The sequence below is a fragment of the Pteropus alecto genome, unplaced genomic scaffold (genome assembly GCF_000325575.1).
Source record: "Pteropus alecto unplaced genomic scaffold, ASM32557v1 scaffold219, whole genome shotgun sequence".
NCBI lineage: Eukaryota > Metazoa > Chordata > Mammalia > Chiroptera > Pteropodidae > Pteropus > Pteropus alecto.
The window spans coordinates 781,994-803,134 of NW_006443128.1; the positions used below are offsets into that span (position 1 = coordinate 781,994).

Consider the following 21,141-nt stretch of genomic DNA (forward strand, 5'->3'; position numbering starts at 1 on the left):
CCTACTTAGGAGCTTCAGGGTGCCCCGATGTTCACTGGCCTCAGTGTTTGCTCGCTGAGCCTCTCTTTGCAATCTCAGATTTCACTGTCTCAGGGGAAATATCTGTTCTCAGTGCCATTGTGTGATTTGTAAACTGCACATTCTTAAACCAGTATCTCCTTTCAAAAGTGAAATGGACTCTTATTCCTCCTAACAGGCATATTGGAAGGTCTCAGAAGATAAAAAAGCAAAATGCGCAGAAAAGGGGAAATCAAAACAGGTAACTTCTGCAAGCTACCAAAAACACACAGGTATTTCCTAGTTGTTTTAATCTCCTGAATGCCATGACTTCTGGAATGCAGCCTGGGCATTTTGTTCAGGTCTCTCAGGACTCACCTTGCAGGTTACCCCTTTATTCCCAAATGGTGAGAGTGCATCTCTCAAAGTAAGTGCTAAACACAGTAGTCATTTGAGAAATACTTTTTAAAGTTTAATTGAATTTATTCAAACGGCCCTGGAAAATGATTTCCGGTGCCTATTGTCTAACAGCGTAAAATGCAGGGTTCATGTCTCCCATACTCCATCAGCCTGGAGGGGTTACTATAGGATTTCTGGATTTTTGGTAACACCATCCCTTGAGAATCTGCCCCTTCTGCAGGAGATACTGAGCAGGTCAGTGTGGTGGCCATCCAGGGAGTGCTGGACCGAGTGTCAGAGTGTCGGTGTGGTGGCCGCATGAGGAGCTGGGCTGAGTGTCCCTCTCCCTCCAGAGCTCTGGGTTACCCCCCACCCTTCCCCCAACTGGTGCTGAGCTGATGTCAGTATCTCATAGTCTGAGAGCCCTGTGTGCCTTGATAGTTGATCAGGACAGCTGAGTTGTAAATTTCATCAATTGTTGGCTAATTTTAAAACAATTAAAAATAGTTTTTAAAGGACAAGTAACTTTTTGCTGAACTTTTTAAAGCAAAATGCTAAATACTTTAGTGAAAGTCACTAAATTTGAAGTTACTTTAGGAAATGAAAAATGCAGCTATTTCTATGTAATAACAGATATCACAGGGAGTTGTCGTTGAGCTAAATAAGACCAGGGCTTTGCCCACCCTGTGTGGATGCTATGCGGTGGATAGGGTCCCTCCCAGCTCTTGTGGGGGAGCATGAATTACTTCCAACAAGTTTAAAAACAATTATACCAAATAAAACTTTCCTGAATGGAGATAATTTCAGATGATAGCATATATAATCCAAGTACATTTCAGCCTAAAATAGAGAGTGGGTCCTTAAGTGGCCTCTGGTTTTCCTTTGGGCCTTTATGATGTGGAGACAGACTCGGAGCCCCTCATTAGTCCAACCTCTCCCCTGGGCTGGGTTGACCAGACACACCCACTCCTGAATTGCTGTTTCCAGTTTCATGCATTGGAGCAAACAGGGTGGGGTCCCCCAGAGGGAAGGAAGGCTGAGGAAATCCTTCATAGCATGCACCTCCTCAGATCTGGCAGCAAGGAATGGTTTGTGTGTTCAGAAAGAGTAAAAACATTTTTTCTGTGGTGGGTGGGTAAGACTGGATAGAGGTCAGCCTCCATTGCTTTTTTGGTCAGCACATCTTTGCTGGGTATAGATTAGTGACTGCAGTGAAATTCATTTGGCACCTGATAGCTGGCCTGTGGGTGCTGCGGAGACAAAAGCACTCAGGCTGGCTGCAGACTGAGGTTTATCCAGGGGCGGAACAGGATCTCAGTGAAGTTGCTTTCACTGCGGCCAGCAGGGCTGAGCTGGTGCAGGAAGGTGGAGAGCATCGAAGGCTTGAGGTGAGAGGAAGCAGTCAGTACACAGTTGGGACTGATCATCAGGGAACCAGTGCCAGCACGTGCTGAGCTGGTTCTGAGCTCTAAAGTGAGCGATGTGACCAGTGTGGATGGTGGAAGGTATTGACTGGAAGCTGGTGATGGTTGACCATGTATTTCTCTTTCTTGTAGACAGAATGCCTCAACTATATCAGAGTGCTGCAGCCACTCGGCACCACTGCCCTTTATGTATGTGGGACCAATGCCTTCCAGCCAACCTGTGACCACCTGGTAAGGCCTGGGCCCCTCCTGTGGTCAGCATTACAGCAGAGTGGGGCTCCATTAAGGCATCTGATGGCCTCCGTTGTGCACACAGAAGGCTATTCGAACTTCTGCTGTGTGAGGAGCGGTGGCTCAGGCCCCAGAATACTTCAGCCTACTTGCTACCTCCTGCAGGCCCTGGCGACCTGTCTGCAAACCACCATGACTGAGGGCAGGGCACGGACAGGACTCATGGCCCACGGCGCATGCTGGAGAGCTGGTCCTGGGTGACCTTCTGGGAAGTGCACTGTTGACAGGAGCACCGATGTGCTATGATCCAGAATCTTGCCACCTTCTCTTTTGTCATATTTTGTGTTTTGTGAGGGAGGCCTAGCTATGATGAGTGTCTGATCAAGTGGAAAGGCATGACTTCTGGTCCTGGACTGCATATTATTGGTTCACATATGTTATGGGCTGAATGTTGGTGTTCCCTCCCAAATGCATACATTGAAGCCATAATCCCCCTCAGTATTTGGAGATGGGGCCTGTGAGGAGGTGACTGAGGGTAATGAAGTGATAAGGGTGGGGTCCTGACCGGATAGAATTGATGGCCTTCTAAGAAGAGGAGATACCAGAGATCCCTCTCATTCAGACATAGCAGGAAGGCAGCCGTCTGCAGGCAGGAGGAGAGCCCTCACCAGGAACCGGCCATGCTGGGTCCCTGATCTCACTCGTACTTTCAGCCTCCAGAGCTGTGAGGAATGCACATGTGTGATTAAAGCCACACGGTCTTTGTGCTTTGTCACAGCAGCCCAAGCTGACCACGATAGCATATTCGTTGGCCTGGTCTTGGGGCATCACCATCCTGTGTCTCCTGTTGGGGTGCAGATTTCCCACTGATCTTCCCATCCTGAAATACATCCCCTCTGAGAAGTGACAGCAGGACACGGGGGTGCTCGAGCCGTTTTAGAAGCAAGACCATCTCTCCCTCACCTGCATCACGTCGTTGACTCTCCCTAGGTGTTGAGACCCTCAGCCCTCAAAGACAGACTTAGCTTCTTTTACCTTAAGGGAAACATGTTGCACAATTATTAGGAACGTGTGTGTGCATATATGTGGATGTGCTGAAGTGTGGCCCACGACCCTTAAATGCCTTCACAGGCATCTTCTAAGAATGACGTTTTCCTACATAACTTTAAGCTTGTCATCATGTCTAAGGTGATTTCCAATAATTCCCCAATTTCATCTCATCCCCAGTCTCCATTCAGATTTCCCTGAGAGCCCCCAAATGAGCCCCCAGATGTGATCAGTGAATCACATCAGTGGAGTGCATTGTCACCCCAGTTAAAGACCCTTCACAGGCATCTTCTAAGAATGACGTTTTCCTACATAACTTTAAGCTTGTCATCATGTCTAAGGTGATTTCCAATAATTCCCCAATTTCATCTCATCCCCAGTCTCCATTCAGATTTCCCTGAGAGCCCCCAAATGAGCCCCCAGATGTGATCAGTGAATCACATCAGTGGAGTGCATTGTCACCCCAGTTCATCCTTCCTAGCCTAAGAGGTTCTAGCTTGTATATTGTTTTGACTAGTGTCGAAATTGTAACTAGAGCTCTTCATGCACTCCTGAACTTTTGCTTCTGTGTCTGTGACTGTGTCCCCACTCCCCTTGCCTTGACAGGTTTACATTACCGTAGGCTTTAGACCAGAAGGGACGTGTAAGGGACAGGTGGCTTTCCAGCAGGTTACACGTCCCTTCTGGTCTTTGCTGCCTAGATGAGTTTCTTCTTGTTTATTTTTTTTTTTTTAACTGTTTTCCTGCTGGGATGTACTCTCTTATTTGGACAAGCTTGTCATATGTGCAGGGCTGGAAATGCCTCATCTGTCATTTTGCAGGCATTTCTCCCAGTTTATCACGTGTTGAATTCTGCCCCACTTTTTCTTTGTACAAAAGCTGTCCAGTTCTTTATGTGTTAGATCTGTCCAGTTTTTCATCAGATGATGTTGGGCTGTCTCGGGTGAAGAGAGATTGTCCCAAGACAAGAGAAAGTTGCCTGTACTTTCTGTTAGTGCAGCAAATTTCCATTTTTAGTATTCAAACCATTGATCATTCTGGTGTGTGTCTTGGTGGGTAGAGATTCTGCTGCTTTTTTCCTATTATCTATTTATTGGATTGTCCGGCCCCCCACTGCCATCTTCGTTGATGCTAAAATCCCACAAGTGGCCTTCTGATCACTTACTGAGTGCATCCCATATTCGGTTTGTCTTGGATGGTTTACAAGCCTAGAGCCACCAGCATTGCCATCCTCATTTCATAGATGAGTACACTGAGGCTGCAAGATCTTGAGTAGCTCTCAAGGGTATCAGAGCCAGGGTGTCATTGTCCAGACCTGGGATTCCCGTGGCTGGCCACACATACATTATTCCCTTGGTTCCTCCAGAGTTTGGAATATAAAATTAAATGATAAGCAAAGGTGTGTTATTACTACAGAAATTCAGACGTTTTATGATACTCTTTCTTTTCATTCAATTATAGAGCCTAACATCCTTTCAGTTTCTGGGGAAAAATGAAGATGGCAAAGGAAGATGTCCCTTTGACCCAGCACAAAGCTACACGTCTGTCATGGTCGGTGAGTCTTGCTCTGGGATGCTCATCACTGTCAGGGCTATACTGTCATGTCGAGCACACACAGGATGCTCAGTGCCTCCTCCTTCCCAGCAGTCTTCCTCCACTTCCCTTCCTTGTTCACCATCCTCACAAAGCTATGTGTGCCTCTCAGACCCTCTGATATGAGCTTTTGAATTCATGGTTCAAAAGGATAACCAGCCCCACCACAGTTGGTCCACAGGTCAGATCTGTGGGGAGAGGTTATTTCATATCCACTATTTGTGCAGATCGCTGGGGTTACTTGGTTGCATGGAGTTGACACTCCCATTTGAGGGGAAGTTTGTGACTGAGCCTTGGAGTGGACTTCTGCACTGAGGCAAACAGGTCCTAAGCCTGTGTGCACCTGCTGTCTTATTTGTTATTTTCCTGATGCAGGAATTACTTGCTCCTATTAGTTATTAACCCTGACTCTCATAAAATACAGTTTAACAAGGAGCATAGATTATCCTTGTCAAAGAAATGAAACAGAAAAACATGTCGTAAAAGCAGGTAAAAGTGCCTCCGTGTCCCAGGAGGGTCTTGTGTTGGGTTGTAAAGGAAAGTGAGGTGTCGGGCATCTACCCCAGCAGTGCTGGTGCTGGCTGACCCCGCTCTCCTCTTTCCTCCTGGGCCTGAAGATGGAGAGCTTTATTCCGGGACGTCATATAACTTTTTGGGAAGTGAGCCCATCATCTCCCGAAATTCTTCCCACAGTCCTCTGAGAACGGAGTATGCGATACCTTGGCTTAACGGTAAGAAGTGGGCGGCGTCATTGAGAGTGTGTTTCTCCCTCGTCTGGAGAGCCCACCACCCTGCTGTATTTTTCCTTTTGCTGGTACAACCTCATATGGGTGCCCCAGAGCTGGTCAGCCATTGGGGGAGGGGAGCACTTCTGGAACTACATGGGGTTCCACAGCCAGCATCCCTGGGCTTCTACTGTTTTAAGGCCACCTTCACCCCATGTGGAAATGGATCTAGGAGGCTTTCATAAAATAAGATCTGATAGTCAGCAGGAGCTCAGGGTGGTCAGATCAGTGTGCGATGTTCTCATGTTACCTCAGGACAACACGTGTCCACATGCATTCACAGTGCAGATAGCTTGAGGCTACTCATGTGAGGCTTTTCTCATGGGCACTGTCCAGTAGGGCCTGGGCTTTGAAGCCTCCTGGACTTTCGGAGGCTGGTGATCTGAGAGACGAGGAACAGCAGGCTCATCTGTGCAGGGTGGCTGGGCAGCCGAAGCTTGGGCCTTGGATGTGGTGGTTGGGAGTTTGAGGCATGTGCTGTTTAACCGCATACCTCATCTCTGCAGAGCCCATCTTTGTCCATGCCGACGTGATTCGAGAAAGCCCAAACAGCGCCGAGGGTGGGGACGATAGGGTCTACTTCTTCTTCACGGAGGTGTCTGTGGAGTATGAGTTTGTCTTCAAGCTGATGATCCCCCGTATAGCAAGAGTGTGCAAGGTAAGGCCATCCCCTCATTTGTCTTTGGTTCTGCCTTTGGAGACAGCATGTCTGGAGGATTAGTCATCTCGCCCAGGCACCAAACTTCCTCTAAAAAGTCGATTTACCTACCATGCCGTTCCCCCGGGTCTCAGGTCAGTGTGGATGGTCCTTCCTCTTCTGGCATCTGGAGGGCTCCCTGGAAACTGAGGCAGCTCGGGCTCCCTGAGTGACGTGTGATTAGCTTTCTGTCCTTGGGGATCTGCTTTTGAGCACCTTCCTCAGACCTCCCCCAGGTTACAGAAAGTTAGTTTTGTTTCCCATTAACCAAGTTCTGTTGCAATTGGGATTTCACCATTTCAGTGTAAAGATGGAGAGGGTGTGTTTTCTTTCTGTCCAAAATAAATAGGGATGCTTTGATTTTATATTCCTCTGCATCCATATTTCTGAGTTTCAGTATTTCTCTCCAGACCAGATCACGGCAGGTGTGTTTTATGATGGTCACTTAAAAACATTTATGGAGAACCGGCCAGGTCCAAGGCACTTTAGCAAAAAACCTGGGGAGGGAGGGAAGAATGAAGATTTGCTCTCCCACGAGGAGCATCTTTTGGAGAAGACCAGACCTACACACGTGGGCCTGAGACAGACTGGGGAGCCTATGCATCTGCTGGCCCCTGGCTCCATGGGTCACTCACAGAAAGGTGATGAGTCTGGTGAGGTATAGGCCAAAGGGCCAAAGCGGTGAAAGTGTGCAGGATGGCTGCTGTGACACTGAGGGTGGGCAGATTCGAGCAGTTGTTCTAGCTGCCATTGGGTAGCTTTTCACCAACAGGGTTTTGTTGGTTTGGTTTGGTTTAAATCTGTGATCCAAGCTGCATAGGAGGAGTGCTGTGGTCATGTAATTCTCTGCAGCCGGCTTTCTTTTTTGGTTGCAGCTTCATTTCATTCAAGGAAAGCTATTCTGGGCCCAAGTGCCTCATTTATCACCTTACAGGGAGTCTCCCCTTATCCTTCTACATACATATTTGCATTTCAGGGGGACCAGGGTGGCCTGAGGACCTTACAGAAGAAGTGGACTTCCTTCCTGAAGGCCAGGCTGATCTGCTCCAGGCCAGACAGCAACCTCGTCTTCAATGTGCTGAGGGACATCTTTGTCCTCAGATCTCCAGGCCTGAAGGAGCCTGTGTTCTATGGGGTCTTCACCCCGCAACTGTAAGTGCCAGGGTGGGTGGGGGTTTCCTCCACATTCTCACCCTCCAGGTAGTCACATGGCCCCCTTTTAACCAGGAACAATATTGGGCTGTCAGCCGTGTGCGCCTACAACCTGTCCACAGCTGAGGCAGTCTTCTCCCGAGGGAAGTACATGCAGAGCGCCACAGTGGAGCAGTCGCACACCAAGTGGGTGCGCTACAATGGGCCTGTGCCCACGCCAAGGCCCGGGGCGGTAAGTGAGAGGGGCCTGGGCTGTGGGAAGACTTAGAGCGTGGAACCTAGTATGGGGCCCGCCATGCCGCACCCCCCGCACCATGCCGCACATACCCCTGTGCCATGCCAGGGTTTGGGTCTGTCTCCACGGAGAAGAAGCATCCCCCCAGGATTAGGGTGACAGGCACGCACTCTCCTTTTCCTGTGTTTCTCTCTTTGGCCTGTTGTGTAACCACTGTTGCTGCATACTGCCCAAATAGGAGTCTGTTCTGCCCGGCGTGAGTTGTTTTGTGGCATTAACATTGCATAACATAATTGCATCTGTTTCATTTTCTGTTCCTATAGAGAAACACATAATTTCTTGGCAATGAGATGAGATGTACTCTCCATTCATTAATATGAATTACATTTGTCTCCTAAAAATAATGAATTTTATGTAGAGATCAATTTCCAGGGATTTGGTTTCTAGGCTGATTCGGCTGTGTCTGTTCTGTGACGGTGTGTCAGGCTGTGTGTGACCAAGAGGTAGAGCTTTGACCAGGGGACGTGGCCTGCTGCCTGGAGCTTACCCCCCAGGACTGTCTTCTCTCCCTAGGACGCACCTCCGCTGACACCAGTCATCTTTCCTTCTGTGCATAACATTAAGTAAAACATGTTCAATTTGGCATCACAAATTTTGGGTTATGTGCATCAGGAGCTAGGACAAATAAAAAGAATCCTTCATGCTCTTGGCCTTCATACTATTTAGAATTGGACTATTTTTATTGATTTTGGCAATCTTCCCATGGGAGAACTATTGAATGATGTGTTTATTTTTTATTTCAAAAGCTTGAAACTTTTTTGTTTATAAAATAGGTGAAAATTACTTCAGTGACTATATATTATGAAACACAATTATGTCTTGTGGATAAAAACATATTTGCATTTCCTGCATGTTTTGTAACTGTCTTCAGAAAGGCCATCATGGTTTTTCTCTTCTCAAGAAATCCACTGTGAGTCCTAAGTTTTGCACCTCCTGGAAGCCCTGGCTTCGTGCAGAGTGCATGCTGGGCTGCCCATGGGTGGGTGGTCAACAGTAATGGTCTTTTTCCCTCAGTGCATCAACCGTGAGGCACGGGCGGCCAACGTCTCCAGCTCCCTCAATCTGCCAGACAAGACACTGCAGTTCGTCAAAGACCACCCTCTGATGGACGACTCTGTGACCCCAATAGACAACAGGCCCAGACTGATCAAAAGCGATGTGAGCTACACACAGATTGTGGTGGACAGAACCCAGGCCCTGGATGGGACTGTCTATGAAGTCATGTTTGTCGGCACAGGTGGGTCTGGTAACAGCCTTAGGAAATCCAGCTGATTTTGGCTGAGTCAGCCAGCCAGCCAGCCAGCGTCTCCCTCAGGTGCCTGGAGTAATTTGTATTTCTGAGAAGTCTCCACACCTGGATGGCTTCAGATCTGCGTGACCATCAGACCACCTGGGGCACTGGTTAGAAATACAAGTCCTGGCCCAGATCTGGAAATTCAGGTCTGGTAGGTCTGGCTTGGTGCAAAGGGATCCTGGATAGGAGTGTCAGACAGCATGTCCCTCCTCCTTGCATGAGCAGCCCTGTTCGAGACCTGTCCTGACCTGCCATGGGGGCACTGCTTCCCTGGAAGCCCAAGGACTAGGAAACAAGTATTTCTGGAATGGGAGTCAGTGGCCAGGTGCAGCAGTAGCTGCACCAATGTCAGCCCTGGGTTCTTTCCAGCTGTGCCACTGAGCAAAATAAAGGGCCCTGCCCTCACCTGCCAGAGAGCCCTCGAAGAATGGCACCTTCAGGGGGCCAATGGAGCCCAGAACCACTAATAGTTTGATCTGATGGCACAACCTTGGCTGCACTGATATGGGTGTTGGTGTCAACAATGAAATAGTTTATTCTTCATAAAACACTGGTAATAACCCATGCCACTTAAATTTTCATTGATTTTGCCAGTGGCTTTTCTTTTTCCATTTGTAATACAAAAATGCTATCTGTTTCTAAGTTTCTTGCTAAGGAAAAGTAGAGAAGAAGGAGGGTAATTGTTTGCTGCAGTGGCTGACAGTGCACCACTGTCTTCTCCTTTTGGGGTGGGTCAGTGACCTTTGCTCTGACCTTGCAGACCGGGGTGCCCTGCACAAAGCCATCAGCCTTGAGAATGATGTCCACATCATCGAGGAGACGCAGCTCTTCCGGGACTTGGAGCCAGTTCAGACCCTGCTGCTGTCTTCCAAGAAGGTAAAGTGACCACGTGGCTGGGCAGGGGTGGCCTTCTTATGGCCTCGAGTCTTGGTGATCACTGGGTTGGGGCTGGGCAGGCCCCTTTGTCCCAGACTAACCCACCTTTGGGCTTTTACAGGAAGTTTTTCAATGTGCTTGGGGTTTGGGATGGAGGGAAGACACACTGGGGAGATGTAACTCTCCTGAAAGTTGGGAGAATCTCACAGGGAGTTATTGGGGCTGACAGGATGCCATGAGGTAGTGCATGCTGGACTGTGACAAAAGCACTTCTGTGCCCTGAACTTGGTGAGGGTGAGACCCCATCAGTCCTATGCTGTTGGTGCAGTTTACTCATCAGCATAGAAAACCTTACTCTGAATACCACTCCCTCCCCTCAGACGAGGTGCTAACTCCTACATCAGGGTCAGCAGACATTTTCTTTAAAGGACCAAGAGTGAGTGGGAGACACTCTCAGAGACACACAATCTCAGTCTCTGCCTTGTAACGTAAGTGGTGTGGAGCCTCTGTGAGCAAGCAGGCCTGGCTGTGTTTCTGCAAATCCTTAGTGATGGACACTGAGCTTGCAGCAGTTCATGAACTTTTAATTTCATGTCACAAATATTATTCCTTTGATTTTTCTTCAACCAATTAAAAATGCAAAACCAGTTTATAGCTGCGGTGGAGCCATCTAGAGCAGCGTATAGGTCAGATACCAGATCGCCTGGTCCAAACCTGGCTCCTTGGCACCTGACTGTGAGCCTGAGCAGGCCAGTTCTACCTCAGTGCCCTGATCTGTACAGTGGGGACAACAGACCATACATATGAGGGGCCTGGCCTGGCCCATCCTGTGACGACTATGACTGAGGACCTCACTCCTCCTTGTGGGTGTCCCCACACGGTGACCCCTGAGCTGATGGGCTCTGAGACCTTCGCAGTATCAGGGTTAGCACTGTCACTGCAAGTGGCCCATGTTTCCTTTTCCCCTTGGCCTCAGGCCCGCCCATCACTCGGCCTCTCCCACCTGCACTGTGATTCAGGAGTCTTGATCCTGGGCCTCAGACCTGGCAGTCGGCCTCCTCTGCCCTGTTGCTGAGCATTTCAGTTTGACCTTCTGTACTCTCAAGCAGCCCTCCCTCTCCAGGTGTGGGTGGAGCTTCACCCTGGGAGGAGATTGTGCCACTTTCACTCAGCCCAGTTCCTGGAGGGGGTCTCCACCCAGTTTGTGGAGCCCAGGCCATGCAGGCCCGTGTCACCGTTGGCTGTGGGTAGTGGACCATCTGACACTGTTGTTGAAAGAGGGAGACATAGAAGCCCTTCTGGACACCACCACATTGCTCAGGTGTTGGGACCAGCACCTGGAGGCCTCCAAATTGGTGAATACTCACAGAACAAAGGTTGGGCCCCAGTGCAGACATGCGATGAGAACACAGCTCTGCTCTGCTCCATGATGTCCTTCAAGGACCCAGGCTGACCAAGCCCCTACCATCTTAAACTCGAGACTTCTAGAGCATTTGGGTGCCAGTCCCACAGGCGGGAGGAGAAGAGAAGGGACGAGGGTAGGGTTGGGTGTGGGTGGTTATGGCTTATGCACTGGGGTGTGGTTCCGTTGCTTGGAACAGGTGGAAATGCACTTTGCACCCCAAAGCCTCGCATACTTGCTCCTCAGGCTGGTGGGCTCGGAGTGGGTTGGGAATGCCAATAGCACTGCTAGGGTAGCAGGAAGCAAGTATGGAGGGGCAAAAAGAGCCTCCCATGCCCCTCACCAGCAGTCTTTTGGGCTGATCATGCCTGGCCCATTTGTAGAAAGCTGGTGAAGAGCTGCCGCAAAGCTGTGGGAGCACAGATGAGACAGCACATAGCCCCTCCCGTTTCCTAGGGGTGCTGTCCTCGGCCTGCTCCTCTCCCCTGACGACAAGCACATTTGGTTTGTTTTTTATTACGGCAAATACACGCTACATAAAATTTACCATTTTAATTGTTTTTAAGTGAACACTTCAGCAGCAGTAAGTACACTCACATTGTCGTGCAGCCGTCACCTCATCCACCTCCAGGACTTTTTCATCGTGCAGATTGAAACTCCGTCTCCTTTAAACACTAACTTCCTAGTCCTCCCATTTCCTAGCCCCTGGCACCTACCTCTGCTTTCCATCTCTGTAAGCTTAGTTATTCTAGAGACCTTGGATAAGTAGAATCACACAATATTTGTCCTTTTGTGACTGACTTATTTTGCTTAGCATAATGTCATCAGGTTCATTCATATTGTAGCATGTGTTAAATTTCCTTTTGAAGACTGAGTAATATTCCATTGCATGGATGGACCACATTTTGTTTATTCATCTGTTGATGGACACTTGGTTTGCTTCCACCCCTAAGCCGTTGTGAATAATGGGTGTATAAATATCTGAGTTTCTGATTTGAATTGTTTTGGGAATACATGGCAGGTATGCTTTGTGTGGTCATCTTTGAGCCCACAGAGCAGGCTGTGCCTGATTTTTCATGGGAACACTCTTTGGTGGTGTAACATAGCCTGCATAGGAAAGGAGAGAAAATGGCTTAAAGAGCTCACTCAACTCTGCCTACATCCTCCGATCACACACCTCAGGATTAGACATGGTCTGTGTGCGCAGAGACCAAGATGTGACAGCATGAGCCCAGTGCCATGGCCAAGGCCAAAGTCCCCAGAGGGATGTAGGGACCTGTGAGGAGCTGGGGAGAGAGGGCCAGGACCCATGTGCTCTCAACAAACCTCAGAGATGCTGGGCAGTTCCTGATCAGGATATTTTTCATTCGCCTTTAAAATTTTTTTTATTTTGAAATAATTTTAGATTCAAGGAAGAGTTGGGATGATAGTTCAGGGAGTCCCCATGGGCCTTTCGCACAACTCACGCCTGTCCTGAGGGGTTCCACTGGCACATCACTCTCACTAAGCACCAGATGTGGATGCCCCACGTTCCCACGAGGTCCTTTTGGGCCCCGGGCTCCCACATGGCTTCAGGTACCTGTCTCCCTCTTCCTCTCTGGTTTGGGACAGCTCCCCTCTCTGTCCTCATCTCGATGGCCTTGAGGCTTTTGGAAAGAACTGGTCAGTATTTGGTGGGACGCCCTTGGTTTGGGCATGTCTCATTTTCTCGTGAGTAGACTGGGTCGAGGGTTTGAGGAAGGTGACTGTGAAGGCACTGTCTTGGAATCCATGTGACCTCTCAGGGTTACTCTGTTGCTTTTTCAGTGCTGTGCCCACGCCCTGGGGGCAGTGGATCTATCCCACATGGAGGGAGGGGTGTTAGCCCCAGCTCCTGGATGGAGGCATGTGGGCACATGTTCAGACCCCATTGTGGCTAACACCCATGGGAGACCTGGAAGCTACACAAATGCCCTGGTTCCGGCTGACCTTAGCACCCACCACCGGGCCTTGCCTGCAGTGATCGCTGTCACTCATTCCCAAGGCACTTTGCTATCCTCCTTCTCTTTCCATGTTTGTTAACTGGAATCTATGAGGTGCTGTCAGTTGTTTCATGGGCGCTCAAGCCACCTCTGTTGGGGAAGCGAGAGCTGGGGGCTGAGTGGCCTGTGGGGTGGAGAGGATGGAGCCATCCTGGGGCAGGCTTGCCCTCCCCACACCCAGCCACCTAAGTGAGGTGGGGTGTCGAGGGGCCCCTCAGGCAGCCTGAGCCACCTGTCCTATGCTGCATGAGTGTCTGTGCCTTTGCCAGTTTTCTTCTGTGGGCCCCAGTGGCCCTTTGAAGTTGCCCAGTTGGCCTTTCACCCCTGGAAATTTTCCTCACCTCTTCAAGCCGTGTGATCCCCTGACTGTGATCTATGGTGCCTTCACGTCTTACAAATATAGCAGGCATGTGGCCTCTTCTGCCCAGATCTCTACCGCTCTGGACGGGTGGGCACTGGGCCTGCTTCTCTCTGCCACTTCTCTCACAGTTTGACTCCATTGCAGAGGGGACTTCCCTTTCTCTTGGCTGTGCTTGCACACAGTGCTTCTGTGACCTTCAGTTCATCATAGGCCAGAAGGTCTGGGGCAACACCAGAGACCTTGAGTTCCAGCCAAACTCTGAAGTTAATTCAGAAACTGCCCTCTGAGGATAAAGGCCATCAGGTCTTGTCCTAGTCTAGATACTAAACTCTGTATAAACTTGGGACTCTTCTGATGTTAACCAGAGGCCTTTCTAGGACGTCAAGATGACTCGGAGGCTCCCAGGAAAAGGAGAGGGTGAATGCTAGCGCCCGAAGTGCAAGCCCCGTGTCTGCTTGGATGGAATTGTATGGGGGCCCTCGTTCCAGTCAAGCTCAGTGAAGACATCAGCCAGCCCTGATGGCCTGTATGCTAGGCTCTCTGCCAGTGCTCGGCACTGGGCGGGATGGCCAGTGGGTGGGGACATCCCAAACCGAGCGTTACAGATCACTAAGGAGCCTGTTCTGCTCTCCTGAGCATGGTGGTCCAGTTCCCTGTCTACATATTCCCCCCTTGTAAATGCAGACATGTGATAAGCGGATGCCTCATCACATCTTTTATTTCATTTTCTAGCATCGTGTTTATTCTTCAGTGACATTTGTTCACACCTCCTCGCTGTGGGCTGTGCTGCATTCAGACACTAAAGACACTGCTCTCTGTGTTCCGGTGCCCATGTCGGGTTCTGAGACCATGCCCTGTAGTGAGGCCAGGCGTGTCCAGCTAGTGGATCTCCCTCTCAGTGTGGGGCTGAACAGGCTCAGAGATGTGCTTTCCTGGTGGGCAAGGTGATGGTGGGCACTTGGACACGGAGGGATCCAGGTCAAGGCCCAGTGCCCTCTGAGTTAGTGTGCAGATTTTGCTCAAAAACCATGTGCTGCCTGTATTGTCACAAAGCTGCACTCAGATTTGTCCGGGATCTGACCTGGCCTCGCTCCAGTTCTGAGTGAGGGGGAGCTTCTCCTCCAAGAAGCACTTCATCACCACTCCCCTTAGGCTGAGGAGGCTGCACTTGGTACCCCTCATGGTGCCGGCTGCCCTGGGCCCATTCTCATGTGTTTACACCCACAGGGAAGAAAGTTTGTCTATGCTGGTTCCAACTCGGGTGTGGTCCAGGCCCCTGTGGCCTTCTGTGGAAAGCATAGCACCTGTGAGGACTGTGTATTGGCCCGGGACCCCTACTGCGCCTGGAGCCTGGCCACAGTGGCCTGTGTGGCCCTGTACCAAACCGACAGCCCCAGCAGGTACCAGGCGGGGGGGAAAGCAGCACTCAGGTGCCCTGCCTGCCCCACCACGAGAAGCACGTGCATGTGCATACTCTGTGCCCCTTGTTTTGCAGGGGTCTGATTCAGGAGATGAGCGGGGATGCATCCGCTTGCCCGGGTAAGTTGCTCGTTCTCTCTACATTGCCTACATTCAGTAACAACCAGTCTCTTAACCATTTCACGATGCTTTGGTGTGGCATTTTCCACATTTTTTTCTTTCTCTATTCAGAACAGACGTCAAGTATCTTTTGACAGACCCTGTGACCTTTCTCTGTCCCTTTTATTGCAGAAAGGATATTTGAAGGCACACACAGTGTGCCTTCATCTTTTGTTTACTCGAAAGCACTCTCTATCCCAGAATGTAATGTTCACTCTTGAGATGCATCTCTCTTTTCTTAGCTCGGGCTCTTTAAACAAACCTGCACCTCTTGTGAACAAGAGGAAAGATGAGTCCTCAAGCAGTTGAAACGTGGGTGGCATTCCCCTTGGGTGATCCCACCGCCTGTTCCAGCTGAAGGTAGACGTGCCCGTGGGCTCCTGCCCTCGCGTCCCTGACCTGACAGCTGTCATCAGTTAAGACAAGTTTAGGAGGAAGACACCACAAGGCTGACATGTGTGGTAGCCTTGAACAGAAGCGTGTCATGTTTGACTCAGAATGTGGCCACCAGAACACACAACTGGCCACTGCTCAGCCTCCTGACTGACATGTTTTCTCCTGGGAAATCAGGGTGCAAACCGGGATTTCTGCTGCTGAGAGGTGCTTCTGATTTCTTTGTCCCTGTAGGCTGCCATCCAGGGCTCATCTTTGCTTTTTGGTCTCGCATGTCTTTTATTTCTTTAGTTGTTCTGGAAGATTCCATGTTGCTCCAGTGGGTGAAATTCTTGTGTCTTCTTGTGCTTATTGACCTATTTTTAAAAGAAGTTAAGTAGCAAGCAGGGTTGTTGATGCTGTGCACATTTATTTTGATGTTCCAGATAAAATTAAGGAAAGTTTCCGGCAGCATTTTTTCAAGCATGGCAGCACAGCAGAACTCAAATGCTCCCAAAAGTCCAACCTGGCACGGGTGGTGTGGAAGTTCCAGAATGGTGTGCTCAAAGCCGAGAGCCCCAAGTACAGCCTGGTGGGCAGGAAGAACCTGCTCATCTTCAACCTGTCAGAAGGAGACAGTGGGGTGTACCAGTGCCTATCAGAGGAGAGGGTCAAGAACAAAACAGTCTTGCAGGTCGTGGCCAGGCACGTTTTGGAGGTCAAGACTGTCCCACGGGCCCCAGTGGCCTCCACCTCATCGGCCCCTCGGACAGAAGGTGGTAAGATTACCCCTGAAGCATCAGCAGGGCCCACCCAAGACTCCTCCCCCCAGACCCCAGCTGTTTGGGCCACCACACCTTCCAGCCTGGTGCCCACCAGCACATCCTGCGAACCAAAGATCGTTATCAACACAGTCCCTGAGGTCCACTCAGAGAAGACGCTGTATCTCAAGTCCAGTGACAACCGCCTCCTCATGTTCCTCTTCCTCTTATTCTTCATCCTCTGCCTCTGCCTCTTTTCCTACAACTGCTATAAGGGCTACCTGCCCGGACAGTGCCTGAAATTCCGCTCTGCCATGCTGCTGGGGAAGAAGCAGCCCACATCGGACTTCTCCGACTGCGAGCAGAGTGTGAAGGAGACACTGGTGGAACAAGGCAGCGTCTCCCAGCAGAATGGAGGGCAGCCGAGGCCGGCCCTGGACACCGGCTACGAGACAGAGCAGGATACCACGGCCAGCAGAGCGCCCACTGACAGGGAGGACTCACAGAGGATTGACGACCTGCCAGTCAGGGATAAGCCGTTCGACGTCAAGTGTGAGCTGAAGTTCGCCGACTCGGATGCGGATGGGGACTGAGGCGTCGGTCGCAGAAAAGTCTTTGTGTTCGCTGTGCAGTGATCTCGTCCTGTGCTGCGTAGGTAGCCCGTTGTCCACAAACCTTAGTCTTCTGTGTCTTTTTTCTTCGGTCGAGCTTGTGATTTGGTTTCTCTTTGTCCTTTCGGAACACGGCGAACATCACACCCGGGCTCCCTCTATCGGTTGGAGAGCTGTGAGATGTACCTGCAGGTGGTGTCTCACCTGAGCCCTCCCTTGTGGTGGGGAGATGGCTGGACTGCCACTGGCCTGGGAAGAGTTGTACCTTGAGTGTCCCCTCCTCATAGCAGCCACTGAAAGATAATTTAATTCCAGATTGGAAATGACGTTTTAGTTTATCAGATTGGTAACTTATCGCCTGTTGTCCAGATTGGCACGAAGCTTTTCTTCCATGTAATTATTTTTTAGGACTTTGTTTTCATTTTGTTGGAGTGTTAGCTCATTTATTTTTTACTAAAGCAGATGTTTTAATATTTAGGAGATGTACCTCTTCTAGATTTTGTTGTATATTAGGATAGATAAGATATGGCTTACGTTGCTTAAGATTCTCAGGGATAAACTTACTTTTGCTAAATGCGTTCTTTCTGCTTTTAGAAATGCAGACGAAGCTGTCTCTTGAGCACACTTACTTTTTAAAAAAAAAAAATTATTCCTTGAAGGAAGTGTTGTTTTCAGAGAGATTTTCTTTCTGTACTTTTTTTCCTTTCGTTTTAACTCTTTTGAAGAGAAGAAAGTATGGAGGGCTGTCCCAGGACCACTGGACAAGGTTTTGAGAGCAGGGCGGTGGCCTTGGTGGGCCCTAGGTGAAGCTGGGCTGACCCAGAGCTGAGGGGACGAGTGTTTCACAATCCATTGCCCACGGCCACTGGTCACAACCTCCTGTCCAGACAGATGGAACGTTCACCAAGGTTCTGGTCACCTGAACATCCTTTTTATTTTTTGTTTCCATCTCACACCTCTTACCAACCCAGACTTTCCACTTTGGCTGACCTGAGCCTTCCACAGCTGGAGGAGAGCTGGGCAGCAGGGCGGGGTGGGCCTGTGACCACAGCTGCCCACGGGTGCCTGGTGGCAGAGCTGCGCGGCCTGGTGCTGTCTTTAAGGAGCAGTGGGTGGTGCAGTTGCACATCGTTGACGTCACACTCCACCTTCTGCTGTCTAAACGCCCACAAGAGGAGACTTTTTTTCCGTGGCAAAGAGCAATAAACTCTGGATTTTTGTGTGCCTATGTGGACAGTCTCATCTTCCAGCATGATAGGACTCTATTGTTTTGGTGTAAACATTTGTGTTTTATAAGATTTATTTTGTTTTTATTTTTCTACTTTGACTTGTATACATTTGGAAAATAACCGAATAAACGTAAAGCTTATATCCTTGCTGTGGGCATGTGCTTTGCTGCGGCCACGGGGCCTCCTCTCACCCTCTCGCTTGATGTGACAGGTGGAGCCAGATTCCCTGCCTTCTCCGTGCACGGTCTAAGGAGGGGGCCGGGACAGCCCCCGGTCCTTTTCTTTTCCTGAGCTTGTTTCTCTTTTCTGCATGCAGTGTGTTCCTAATGACTTCTGCCTCAGTGCCCTTTCTCTTTTCTGTCCTCTGTCTCGCAGCCTCATCTCCTATGCCCTTCCCTCCTCCGGGGTCCTCCTCCCTGTCCTGTCTGGGCCCCGACTCATCTTCCTCTCCCCGAAGCCCCTGGCTGGCCTCAGGCTCAGGGCCTGACAGCCTCCCGAGGGTCACCTTGCTGCCGCCCTTCCTCAGCGACCAGGCCCAGCACGTGCATGCCCTGGGGACCTTCCACCTCTTCTGCCAGGCCACAGGTGAGCGGGGCATCTGTTCAGGTGGGGGGGTGGGGGGTGGGGGGTGGAGGCTTTCCTCTCCCAACTCTGGCTTCCTGTATCCCTCGGTGATCCCCAGTGAAACTTAATAGTCTGACGCAATTTCTCTGGGAAGCAGGGGCCAGCCAGCTTTTTTCACACAGGCCAAATGTTAACTGTTTCAGGCTTTGCGGGCCATAGTTTCTGTCCCAACTGCTCAGCTCTGCCCTTGTGGCCTGAAAGCTGCCAGTGGGTTGGTGAGGTTGTGCAGCAATCAAACTGTATTTACAAATGCCGGCATCAGGCCAGGTGTGGCTTACCAGTCACTGATTTATAAGATTACTTCTATGTCTGTGAGTTTGATATATGTGGCATTTGGAGACTTCAAAAATAAACCTGAGCCTCCAGAATGGGACTTGCTTGGTGAAGTTTAAATGCAGAGAAGACCGTGAGTCTAGTGGACGCCCTTTGGACCTGGGAGGTGTTCACTGGAGAATGCTGGGATTGGGGCGTCAGGCAAACCCACCTTTCGAATGCATCAGGCTTCGAGCAGTACTTGGTGGTCTAGGTCTCCCCACATGTGGGCATCTATGTAGCCAAAGAGAAAACCACATTATAGCCCTGACGGCTCCATCCTCTCCTGAGAGGGGAGGGATGACATTAATGAGGAAAAAAACAAATCATGTATTTTTTTCTTTTTTTGAGATTTTTAAACTGAGAAGCTGCTAAGAATGTCAAGCTGCTGTCTTTCTCCCTGTTGAGTTGGCTCACAAACCTTTGAACATCCTTTATCTGCCGCGAACTAGCATGTGTAGTTCCTAGTGGTTCTTCACAGGCCACAGGTAGTGGACAGGGGAAGTTGCCTGAGAACAGGAGGTGGTGGAGCCGGAACTCCCAGGGGCAGGTCCATGTGGCCCTCGGTCTTTCCTGTGTGCTGGGACCAGGCCTGCGCACAGACCCCTGGATGCTGCTCCTGGGCCAGTGATTCTCTTGGGGCAGCACCCAGGAAGTGCTCCAGCCTCCCGAGCACACTGGGACCCTGCTCATTGGTGGGAAAGTGGGGAAGACGATGTTGAGTTCCCACAATGTGGCAGAGGCCCAGGGCCCCTACAAGAGGATAGACGCAGGCAGACCCTATGGTCAGGAGCCATGCACTCTCAGGTGTGTGTTACCTGTTAACTGAGAAAACAGACTTCACAGCTGAATCAGAACAGAAGCTGCTCAGGGTATTTCGAACATGGGGAGTTCAGTGCAGGATTTTAGTTACAAAGGTGATGGAAGGGCTGGGGGCAGAAGGGAGGTAAGGATCCCTGAAACGTGACTGCAGCCAGCTACCACTGGGCAGGAGGAGTAGGGTCACTCAGAGCCGTCCTTGCCGCCCCTTGCGGCCACACCAACTTCACTTCATTCACTAATGCCAAGGTGCTTCCAGAAGCCTCCCGCCTGTCTTCTGCCAGTGGTTCCATGGCGGGACCAAGTGGAAAGCGGGAGGCCAAAGATAGGGAATCTTAGCTTCAGGCCTTGCAGCCCAAGCAGGAGCGGTGGACAGAGGGCAGTTTCTATTCAGGGTCAAGGCTGCCCTTGGGCCTGAGGCTCTACATTTGCCCAAGCCAACTCAGGGCTGTCAACGCACAAAATACATACGGTATACTTCACACACCCTGCATGCACATGCCGCACACACCACACACTGCACACACCACACACTGCACACACACATAAACCCCATAACACACCATGTACCATACACACATACACCACACACACATGCCACAGATAAATGACACACAGACACCCCACATCTGGGACCTTTTGAGCATCCTGGAGGTGGTGTGCTCTTTGAGCCCCTCAGGCAGAAGCTGTTGGTGTCTGGGAGGCATGTGGCTCCAGCTTCCCCTGAAGCCCTGTTCCCACTCCACTCTCTACAAAGACCCCCTTTCATTTCTGCTCCTTTCAGCAGGTAACAGCTTACTCTCAGAGACCTCACTGATGGACCTTCAAAGAAATGTTCCTCAACCAGGCGATTGCACATCCCCCCAGGAAACCTGCAGGTCCTATAGGCAGCCTGCCGTTGAGGGACCAGATGAGAGCAGGTCCCTGTCTGAGCCCCTGTGCAGGCTGCATCCCCAGCCGCCCTGCCATAGCCACCAGCATTGGGTGCCCCCGGTGACACATCCATTCTAAGCATGCATTGCCCTTTTCCCCTCAATCTAGCCCACGAGCCAGCACTACTAGTTCACTGTGCAATGTGGGCGTTCAGGTAGATGGTGATTAAAATGGCAGCGTTGGCCATCTCCTGTCTTGCGTCTTAGAAAGTGGTGGGACTAAAGGCCAAGTCTCTTCCGGCTGTAGCCTGCACAACATTGGCTTATGCTTCTGGCACCGAGGTGCCTCCCTTTCCAGGTTACTCCCTGTGAAGTCCCATTGTGGTCTC

General features: G+C 50.4%; 1 protein-coding gene across 2 annotated transcripts in view; it reads left to right on the plus strand.

Moving 5' to 3' along the window:
• Positions 1–18,272, plus strand: part of SEMA4D (semaphorin 4D) — a 90,323-nt gene extending 72,051 nt beyond the window's left edge. For both annotated transcript variants that reach the window (XM_025040785.1, XM_006923403.3), the window contains exons 4-15: positions 197–259; positions 1,953–2,051; positions 4,560–4,653; positions 5,309–5,422; positions 5,983–6,134; positions 7,150–7,325; positions 7,401–7,557; positions 8,635–8,857; positions 9,675–9,790; positions 14,802–14,974; positions 15,070–15,113; positions 15,971–18,272. In XM_025040785.1, coding sequence (XP_024896553.1) covers positions 197–259; positions 1,953–2,051; positions 4,560–4,653; positions 5,309–5,422; positions 5,983–6,134; positions 7,150–7,325; positions 7,401–7,557; positions 8,635–8,857; positions 9,675–9,790; positions 14,802–14,974; positions 15,070–15,113; positions 15,971–16,878 — 2,319 coding nt within the window. In that variant the 3' untranslated portion in view covers positions 16,879–18,272. The remainder of the gene's footprint in view (positions 1–196; positions 260–1,952; positions 2,052–4,559; positions 4,654–5,308; positions 5,423–5,982; positions 6,135–7,149; positions 7,326–7,400; positions 7,558–8,634; positions 8,858–9,674; positions 9,791–14,801; positions 14,975–15,069; positions 15,114–15,970) is intronic.
• The last annotated feature ends 2,869 nt before the right edge of the window (positions 18,273–21,141 follow it).